General features: G+C 40.6%; 1 protein-coding gene across 1 annotated transcript; it reads right to left on the bottom strand.

Annotated features, from left to right (window-relative positions):
• Nucleotides 1-3652: 3652 nt before the first annotated feature.
• On the bottom strand, nt 3653-9616 carry LOC142419775 (keratin, type I cytoskeletal 19-like). Its single transcript, XM_075523047.1, has 8 exons — nt 9074-9616; nt 8286-8368; nt 7191-7347; nt 6541-6702; nt 5679-5804; nt 5318-5538; nt 4447-4472; nt 3653-3943 (listed from the first exon to the last, which is right to left on the bottom strand). Exons 1-8 carry the CDS (start codon nt 9614-9616, stop codon nt 3864-3866), a joined length of 1398 nt encoding a protein of 465 aa, XP_075379162.1. The 3' UTR covers nt 3653-3863.
• Between the last annotated feature and the right edge of the window lie 1443 nt (nt 9617-11059).

Raw genomic sequence — 11059 nt, 5'->3', positions numbered from 1 at the left:
CATGAAACGTGCTTCCTCTTGGTCAATTCTGAAGCATTTATGAGCCTGCACACACTGTTGTTGTTATTTGGAATCACAGCCACACACCGGATTGCTTTCCTTTTGGTTGTTTTGTTTTTTTTTTTTTTCTTTTTCTTTTCATATTATAATAGTGAGGTGTGGCTAAAATCAGTAGGTGTGGAACAGGATCAGCTCTGCCTCAGACTTTTTTCTAACCCTGTAGTTAATATGTTATGTTTTCCTGCTTATGAGGGGAAGAGTATCGTCCATTACAGAACAAATAGAGAAGGGGGCAGCGATGGGTGTCTCAAGACACTTTCTTTCCGTTGTAATTCTCAGTCTTTAGAATTACAGCAGTCTGTGAATCCTGCAACGCAGCATGTCCTGTCAAACTGTTATTAATGTACCGGACAGCTTCAGCCTGTATGAGACATGAGGCTTTAGTGAAGTTATCCAACCTCTGTCGTTGGACTAAAACTCCAGTCCAAAGTGAGTAAGCCCAGCTGGTCCTTTCAGCTGCCCATTTCCAGTTGAAATAATGAAAATTAGGTACTTATCAATCTTTTCTAGTGATTTTTTCATTATTCGAGGTGCAGTCGTATTTCAATAGTCTTGTTGAAATAGATAGTAATGCAGGAATTTCTTGCTGTTACTAGTATTAATACTATTAAGATATTTATATGGTTAGCTATAGAAAATATTTAGAATATGAGTTTGTAACAACACTTGAAAAATTCAAGTGAGTATTTGAAGCTACTGGCCCTAACAATTGACCTGGCAATCATGCAAACATAGTCTTTCTCAAAAGTTCCAGTAACCCTCTGTCGAACTTCTTCCATCAAATATAGAATGGGCAAGTCTGGCTTCTGCAAAGATTTTCTTACTCCTCATGCAGGTAAGTAGGTGGTGAATCGTGAAGCGTTCCCATGCTGACCATGGGGTTTACCTGGCGTGTAGAGTAGTTCTAGATGTGATTGAGGGGTGGGATAGAGGAAGAAGATTTGGGAAGGGGTGGCAAGCTGGTGGAGCATGGGCTCTCTCAGTAATGGTGCAGCTACTTTTCCGTACAGCAGTTGAAGGCTCAGCTCTTTAACAGGATCTTACTTAGCACTGTTAGTCGTTCGGAATGGTGGGCTTGGAGAGGCTGTACACACCAGAGTTACACTACCCTGGAAGAAACCTGAAGGAATCTTTTTTTCTCTGTTTGTCTCATTTGAAATTTTTCAGTAATAAAGAATTGCTGTGCCTCCTGCTCTCCTGGGATGCCTCCTGGGCCTCGTGCTCTGAACAGGGCAGGGTTTGAGCTCCTCCTCGTGGCTCTGTGTCAGCTCTGCTCGGCACCTGTTGATTTCCTTTTTACCAGTTACGTTTCCATCAAGTACATGTTCCTTCTTATTCCTCATACACTTCATTGTATAGAAATGCTCCACTTATAATTGTTTGGGGAAATTAATCATTGATGATACGGTTTTCCAATAAGTACAAGGTATGGCTATCACAAAATATTCTGATAACAGCTACTACTAATAGCTACAGTCTGGTATCAGCCCTGCTACTTGAGCGTGAGAAGAGCCTGAAGCACCAGACAAAAAAGGAAGGCCTAACTTAAAAAAAAACCCCAAACTGTAATAGAACCAATGATATTGTGCTGTTCAGTTCATCTCACCAGAGGTTAATTTCCAACTGAATTTTCTAGCCTGGCAGTTCAGCAAGCTAATGTTCTATGAAATACTACATTGAAATATGGATGCATACATATGTACATAATATTACATGAAATAAAATGAATCCTTTATTTCACGTGAAATTACTCAGTGAGATTCACAACTTGGCTGGCAGTGAGGCTGACAGTTTGTGAGACAGAATAGCCGCTGTCTTACTCCCTGACAGTTTCACGGAATATCACGCCATCATGAAAAACAGAATTGTATTTTTTCTGATAAGTAATACAAACCAAAGGTGATCTGGCACATAGGAAGTGTTTCCTCTGAAGCTCAGCCTTTGCAAACTGGATGCCACACAGTTTGAGGATCCATGGAAAAGACCAAAAAACTTACTTCAAAACCAGACACAGCTCTCTTTTGTCAGGCTGGCACTATGGGACTTGGTTTTAGTCGACTATGGAATCCACGGATTAGAGAATGAAAGCAATGCTCGAGTAAGAAAATAAACCATTGTCAGCAGATGGCACCATGAGATGGTGACTCCTCTGCATCACACAGACTGCGCTCTGTAAGCTGGGGAGCTGCTAGGCAGGCCCAAGCCAGCAGGAACTGGGGGATGCGTAGTCCTGAGTTGCTTTATTTGGGGATCATACTTGTTTTACTGAACTGGAACATGAAAAGCAAACTGAACTCAACTTTCAGCTGCAGTTTAAGTATAGGCAGAATATTTCGACACCTACATTGTACAGGTAAATATCGTGCGACCATGGCTTGTTGATTCAACTCCTCCATCTGAAATGCAAATGGATAGCTGCCTTTGGTGGTAGAATTTCTCTCTCTTGCTGTCTGAGCGATACACATAATAGTCACCTGATTTCTGAATCAGGAAAAAATATCATTTGTACTGTTCAGTTTTTCTTTTCTGGTAGATTGTGATGCTGCTTTGCTGAAGTTTGCAAGACCTCTTCTCAGTTCTTTCCAGTGAGAATACCAGCAGTACGTATGTTTCTTAACAGTGGTATACCAATGATCCTGCAGCCTCGTTCAAGGCTAAACTGTGGGGCTGGTGCCAGCAGTGGAGATATATTTTTTTTAAATATCGGAAAACAGAAGACAGAAAAATAGTGGCTCTGAGGAGGTTGGAAGGAAAATAAAATACCTAGTTCTAGAAATGATAATAATTTTTGTAGATACTATTATGTGAATTGAAATACCCAGCGATGAGGCTAACAACAAATTTTCCAAACAGGTTATGTTAGCAAAATACAGCATTTATGTAAATGTTTTATATGGTTCTGAAGTTGGGGTTTACTAGCCTCTTAAATCTTTATAAGCATCTCTTCTCAGTCACACTAGTGTAGATTTGCAGACTAACTTCCTGCTGCGAAAAGGCAGTGTTGCTAATACAACAGCTACAGTAATGACATGGGCTGGGGAGTTTCTTCCTTATGTATGCAAACCAAAATAGTCACAGCAAACTCTGCTTGAACAGGTCATTTCACTGGGACCTTGCCTAGTGCCTCCTCAAGAGCTAAGGGAATTGGCCTTTTTGCTGAAGGAAGTGCAGGAACGTAAATGTATATATGGAAAAATATTTTTTTTTTTCAGAGGTGCATTTTGTTCGTGCATGAATTGTAGTCATGTCGTGCACTTTGAATTCAGAACAAAGACCTTAAGTATTTTTTGCATTATCTTCTCAGTTTTTTGCCGCTATTAGCTTCAGATTCCTGGGAGAATCTAATGGCACTTTATATCTGTCCATCATAATCTTTATTAGTAGTATTAAAGTTATTATTGTTATTGTTGTTGTTATCCACTGAGCATCTCTTGTTTTGGGTTACAGGAAGCACTGCGTTAGGGAGGGTGTGTGGTCATGTGTATGGCAATGCTGTACAAAAAAACAACAGTAGACTGGACATATTTGCACAAGCAGAACAGAAACTTTATTGTGTTCTTCTGTAAGGAAACTGTATACCTACTGACAGAAAACAAGCTTGTCATCCCTGACCCATAGAGCCAAATGATCATGTAAAAAGGGAGAGCAAATTTAAGGAAAGACATCAAGCTGTGGCACATTCTTGGATTACATTCTTGTGATTTGGCGAAAGCAAAAGGATATTTCTCTTAGCATTAGCCAATGTGTAGGCTGCTGTGGTTTTATATGGTGTCATATGCAAGAGGGGATTCAGTATTTCTTTATCAGAATCTCCTTTCACGAGTAGGAGCAGGTTTTACATCATCTTCCACATTCGTGCGAACTCTTCCAATGCTCAGAGATGCTGGTGTAGGAGAAAAAAAAAAATTCAACTAGGGGGACAAAAAAGCACTGCTAACACACTGAAGAGCTGTGCGATGGGCTTTGTTTTGTTTCCTCACAAGATCTTTTTCACATATCAAAGGTGGAACTGCCATTCCATCTTATCTTCTCTCCCTACTGGCCTACATCCAGTAAATCTTAAGAGTGCACATCACACGTCGGATTTGATGTGTCTTGTATGTTGTGTGAATCAGCAGAGGAACTTAGGAATCTTTGGGAGATTTTGGTATTTTAGAACCCCATGAGGAGTTCATGCAATCATTTTGCCAAGCTACTGGTTTCAAAAGTGCACATAAAATAAGAGAAAGTATTACATTTTTGTCTCTAAATAATAAAGAATGTGGTAATTGCAGAGAGAGTGGAATCTGTGGTAGTAAGAAGAAATCCTAAGCAGAAAAGATAGGTTCATTTAATCCTATTTTGTCAATTCATTTCAGCCCCTCTTTAAATCAAAATTTTTCTTACCTTCCTTAGGGTTCACTCCTGACATCCTGTAGAAAAGAAGAAATATTTGATTAATGACCATCACTGACCCTGTCCACTGAAACCGTTGATCCATTTAGGAACCTCTGCGTGTGAATAGCTATGATTTCACACCGGTTCTTTCAATGGGTTGCTTCTCAGGTGTGTTCTTATTAGTGTTATTGTTAAGGTGCTTTCTGCTTTGAAGGCCACTCCTATGTACTTGATAGGAAATATGAACAGTAGTCAGACCAGTTCTTGGTCCTGATGTGTCTCTATATGCTTCTCCGCTTCTCAAAATGTCATAATCTAGAAAAAATATAAGGAGCTGATTCTTCCTCAGAAGTCAAAAGTAATTCCATGTGCAGATCAGATATGAGAAATGGGCACTAAAATGGAGATTCTACTAAAGTAAGCTGTGGTCTGTACCAAGTTCTTTCCTAGTTGGGAGTACTGGTGTATGATGATGCATATTTTCACCTCTGTGCACAAGTGTAGAAAATACACAGCTAAAGGAGTAATGAGAACAGGTTTTTATAGGTTATTTCAGGCTGAAGGCTATTATTCCAGTCAACAAGAAGAGTATGTAAGACATACTTATGGTGCCTGGTGCCTTCTACAATTCATTGTAGTCAAAATGGCTGCATTTGTATTTTCAAATCATCAGCACAATTGATCGGGAGATTTAACTTGAGTTTTAGCAATGCCTGGGATTTTGCCGGGCATCTGCTTTGCCAATACTCAAAAGGCTGCCTATGCAGTGAATGTAATTTAGTAATCTGGAGTCAGCTTAGCAACCACAAATTACAGCTTTACAACGTGTCATGTTATTAACCTTATCTAATCATCACAGGATTTGTATATAGTAACGTACTGAGAGTCCTGGCCCTCCAGCAACTGGCGGTATGTGGCGATTTCCTGCTCCAGGCGACTTTTGATATCCATGAGCATCCTGTACTCCTGGTTCTGACGCTCCATGTCGCATCGAAGTTCATTCAGTTGCTCCTCAACGCTGGTGATGAGGTTCTGAATCTGTGCTAGCTGTGCGCAGTACCGTCCTTCTGTATCTCGCAAGCTGGCTTCCAGTCCAGCTTTCTAAAGCGGAATAACATCAGAATAGGTTAGCATGCAGGTTTGTCTCCCAGAGCGGGAGTCTAAGGAGAGGCAAGATAGAGAGGGAGAAAGGGGAGGGTGTACTAGTAGTGACTTGTGATGTGCTTGGGACAGCTCCATACCATGCTGAGCTGCGACTGGAGCTCAATCTCCAGGCCCTGGACTGTGCGTCTCAGTTCTGTGATCTCCGATTTGCCGGTCTGTATCTGTTCTGTATGGGTGGCTACTTCGCGGTTCAGCTCATTGGTCTGAAAGAAAAAAACAACTGTAAAATCACATACCCATTGTATAAAAAATTTTTCAATTATTTTGAGAAAGGGAGGGCCCATTGTCGTGGTTTAGCCCCAGTCGGCAATTAAGCACCACACAGCCACTCGCTCACCCCTCCCCCCTGGTGGGATGGGGGAGAGAATCAGAAGAGCAAAAGTAAGAAAACTCGTGGGTTGAGATAAGAAAAGTTTAATGATTGGAACAATAACAACAACAACAACAACAATAATAATAATAATTTGTAATGAGAAGGAAAACAACAAGAGAGCAAGAGAGGAGCAAAACCCAGGAAAAAAAAAAGTGATACAACCACTCACCTGACTGACTGACGCCCAGCCCGTCCCCAAACAGCGATTGCTGCTCCCCGGCCAGCTCCCCCAGTTTCTATACTGAGCATGACGCCCTATGGTATGGAATAGCCCTTTGGCCAGTTTGGATCAACTATCTTGGCTGTGCCCCCTCCCAGTTTCTTGTGCATCCGGCAGAGTACAGGAAGCTGAAAAGTCCCTGCCTAATGTAAGCACTGCTTAGCAACAACTAAAACATCAGTGTGTTACCACATTGTTCTCATACTAAATCGAAAACACAGCACTATACCAGCTACTAGGAAGAAAATTAACTCTATCCCAGCCGAAACCAGGACACCCATCCCATCTGCTGGGGCAGTAATAATGAGGCAATGCATCCATTTGCTGTTTATCAGCGTAACTATACCTGAGTGAAGAACCAGGCCTCAGCATCTCTACGGTTCTTCTCAGCCAGAGCTTCATACTGTTCCCTCATCTCAGAGAGAATTCTGGTCAGGTCGATGCCAGGAGCAGCATCCACTTCCACGTTGACTGTTCCACTTAGTTGATTTGAATACTCTTTCATTTCCTGCATGGGCAGAAGGCAGAGGGCACAAAAAAGATTAGGCTGTCTCTTCTCATGTGCTTTCTGCCATCAGCAATCCATGCAGTGGTACGCAGTACTTCTATTATCAAGTATCATAGGTGGAAGACACATAAAAACGTTTATCAACTTTTATCTCTCATCGCACATGCTTTTCTGCTCTGTGTATACTCACACACAACACACATATTTACATGTGACTTACATGTATGTTTCTTTTACTCGGCTTAACTATCTCAGTGACCTGTTGCGTGCTTATGAATGTCACACTGAAACTAATAGGTCTGAGCAGTTTGGAATCAGAGAAATGCTCCTCAGGACACACTTATGATTCTTTTAATATTACAGTTTTCTTCTTATTAAGCTGTAATGTTGTCATTCTGGTTTTTTTGTTTGGATTTCCCCATCCCTGCCCGAGAGTCATAAATTCCAAAGGAAAGTAATTTCCTGTCTGCACTGGTACGGAGTCTCACCTCCTCATGGTTCTTCTTTAGATAAGCCAGCTCCTCCTTCAGTGTTTCAATCTGCATCTCCAGGTCAGCTCTGGACAGAGTCAGCTCATCCAGGACTCTGCGCAGGCCATTGATGTCGGACTCTACGCTCTGGCGCAGGAACAACTCATTCTCATATCTGCAGTTTAAAAAAGAAACAAGCACTGGAATGTGTACGAGTTTGTATTCAGTAGAGCTATAAAATGATGAAATTTTAAATTGAATGTAGGAGGAACAGTGGACTATAAATGAAAACATATATCTTGAAAAGAAGTGTAAAGGCAGTAAAGGTCTTTTTTTCCCACATTTCACTATGACATATGAAAGGACATGTATTGCCATCTGATTTTATTCTTGAGGAGTACATGGCATTTCGCTTTGCAGAACCTAATAATGATTATCGGCATCAACAGAAAAGTTGTCACACAGGACAGTCCATTTGCAGTGTCCTCTCAAATTTGGTGTGAAAAAAGCACAGATTGCCCAGTTCTGCCTAGGACACTAGAGAAGAAAGTATAAACCTGCAGGTACATCACTGCAAGATAAATCAGTTGCGCAAGTATCTTTATAATCTTTTCAGCACTGTCTGATGTCCGTGAGCTGAATAAGCCCCAAATTACTCTTTGTGTTTCTTTTCTAAATTTCAGACTCTCTGAGAGAGAACTACTGCAACCAAACAGCGATCTCTTCACACCACTCTGTTCCTTTTAAGTGAAAATCCCAACCTATTCCTGTTGTCTTTTCCGCTGTGATTTAGGCTAGTAAAAATAGTTAAGAGCATCACTAAAAAATTAAGACATGAACTATAATTTATTACAGAAACAGCTCAGTGATCTGGATACTGTGTTCTATCAGGTTTATATTCCGAACTGATACTTCATGACATTGATTCAGTTTGCCAGGGTTTTTTTCATCAGAAGTTATCAAGGAAAAATACCTATCCATAATTTTGAAACGTGTCCTTCAGTGACTGAAGAAGTTTATTTTCTAGATAAAAAGTAATACTAAACTTCAGAAAACTGTTTTGAGAGAGAGAGACAAGGAGAGAGAAGACAAATGTGCTCCAGGTAGACTTACTTCAGTCTGAAGTCATCCGCAGCCAGCCTGGCATTGTCAATCTCCAGAATGACTCTGGAATTATCAATAGTAGCTGCAAGGATCTGGCAATTAAGAAACGCAGAAAAAGGTTCCTGTGAGTAATGGTGAAATATCATGCTCCTGAGTACATAGTAGGTAGTTATGGAGGCTGTAAATCATCAAAGAAGGTAGAAAAAAATGGCCCTCTGTTGGGATGTCCCTGGTTAAACATGCTTTTGGGATTGCAATAGCCATTTCGATTTGTTATGTTGCTCTTTGGTCACAGTGTAATTCTTACAGCTTTTATAGAGAAAAACCAAAAATGCTAAGCTCTTTTCTACATACCATATGCAAACCAGAGAGCTGAGATACCTTTGTGTAAAACAAATCAGAAACATAATTAGAAAATACATTTGTACAACACCTGATCTTATCTGTAGCCAGGAGAATGATTTTTTCAGCCTTTGGGACCTACCTATCACATTTTTTGCTATTTGATTACTGAATAAATATTTTGATAATTCTAAGCACATTTTGCCATGTTTCGCTAACTTTCAGTGCAATCCTTTTAATTTCAACAAACGTCACATTTTTAGGATAACATATTTGCTTTTTAAATTAAGAAGAAGCTACTCTTTTCTGCTAGAATGCTCATAACCACAAGATATTTGGGTTTGGGGATTTCAATATTTATTTTGTAATGATTTCAGTTTATTTTAAAGAAATGGAATATGCAGTTCCACAATTCTAATGCATTCTTACAACTCCTCTACATATGAATGTCATACCTTGTCTCGGAGATCTTCAGTTATCTTGTAATAATTACTGTAGTCCCGGGCTGGGCTGGTGGGAGCTTCCTTCTGATACCAGTCTCGGATTTTAACTTCTAAATCCAAATTTGCCTCTTCCAGTGCTCGTACCTTGTCCAGGTACGAAGCCAGACGGTCATTCAGGTTCTGCATAGTTATCTTTTCATTTCCAGAGAGAAGGCCATCACCACCACCAAAGCCACCGCCAACTTCAAAACGTCCACCAAAGCCAGCTCCTCCACCAAAGCCAAAGCCTGCGCCACCACCAAAGCCACTGTAGCCTCCTCCATAACCACTGCCAAAACCAGAACACAAACCACCACCATATCCACCTCCTACAGAGGAGACATACCTAGCCGAAGAGATGGAGACACCCCTGCCACCAGATCCTCCATGTATGCTTGGAGCTCGGCAGGTTCCTCCTGTTCGGATGGAGGAAAGGCGAGAGCTGCTGTTTCCCCCACCCCCAAAGCCACCACCATAGGTAGTAGAAGAGGAGCTCTGCAGGAAGGAAGTAGTCATAGCTGCAGCAGAAGAAAGCGCTAATGTCAGTTACTCAGCTTGGTGTAGAAGAGGAAAGTATGTGCCTTCACTGCCCCGGTGCTTCTTTTATATCCTCAAGACAGGGTGTTAGGAGACAAACCCAACCTGCAGCCCTCCCGCCAAAAATCCTCCTCCCTAGAGGTGAGGCCAATTATGATGACATTCCTCACAGAGAGAGCTGGCTGTGCATCTCAGGGGCTAGGGCTTGGGGTTTCTTTTTTAATTAAGCAAAAGGGATGATTCAGATGAGTGTTTTTTCTTCAGGCTATAGTTCTGAAACTTGGAGTTTACTTCCCTGACATTTAAGAATGGAAAAACAAAGTGAGTTCAACCACACCCACTTACCCATTTACAGCAATCACCATGGTTATTTTAAGAACATCATCTTTTTCTAAAAATGAAGTTTAAGTAAAAATCTCCTTTCGTTCAAAAATGTGCAATCATCCGTTCATCTCACCATTATTTCTTCTTTTCTATCCATATTTTTTCCCATTAAAATTTGGAATTGAATTTGATATGTTCTTATCCCTGTTCTTTGCTTGAAACTAATATTTAGATTTTGGAGTCTGAATTTTTAGTACAAAAAGCACATCATCATAGCATTGCATGAGGAGCAGTTAGCATCCATCAATGTACAAGGGGGAGTGGGCATAGTTAATTCACTAATGCTTGTGAAATAGTCAAGAAAGGTAATACAAGATTGAAATAATTCCATTAAAAGAAGAAATGCAGGAGGGCTAAGTTCCGGTTACTTTTGGAAAATGTAAACAAATTGGGTTTAAGAGGGAACTGTTCAGATAGCAATTAATGTGTTTAACGCCAATATGCACTATGAAATGAAGTAATTCTTGAAAATAAGATTTGAGGAGGACTTAGAAGAGTCATCTTAATCCTTCATTTAAAGCGGGAGTCTAAAACGCCAGTATTTTTCAAATCTAGTAATCTGTTAGTGGAATTTGAAAGGCAGTAATTCAGTAATACAGCTCTGTTCAACACTGTATAATTATGGGAAACCAGATTTGGGAGATTTTTAAGGAAATGGTAACTGCTTGTTTACCCTGCTGGGGTGTGTCACTGGGGTTAATGTGTGCATGGAGAGTGTGGCAACGGTGTGGAGCTTGAAGAGGGAGTCCTGTTCTCTTGGCACAACAAGGTGACATTCTTCAGATGAAAGCCACAAGCTGCAGTTGAAGAAGTAGGGGTATGGTAAGACAATAAATTGGTACCAAGGAGCATAACAGTTTAAGGAAACTGAGGGTTGAGAGGAGGGAGAAAAGCAGGGATGAAGTGAAGAGGGGAGGAGGAACTTTCTCTGTCTCTAGTTCAAAAACAGCAAAATTATTTTAAAATAAAACTTTGAAATAAAGAAGAAAAGTGATACATTTGCTAACAACTTAATAAGGAGAGTGTTGTTTTTAGCAC

This window comes from Mycteria americana, chromosome 22 (assembly GCF_035582795.1).
Source record: "Mycteria americana isolate JAX WOST 10 ecotype Jacksonville Zoo and Gardens chromosome 22, USCA_MyAme_1.0, whole genome shotgun sequence".
NCBI lineage: Eukaryota > Metazoa > Chordata > Aves > Ciconiiformes > Ciconiidae > Mycteria > Mycteria americana.
Note: the sequence above shows the minus strand (reverse complement) of the source record. Positions and strands in the feature narration are given on the sequence as shown.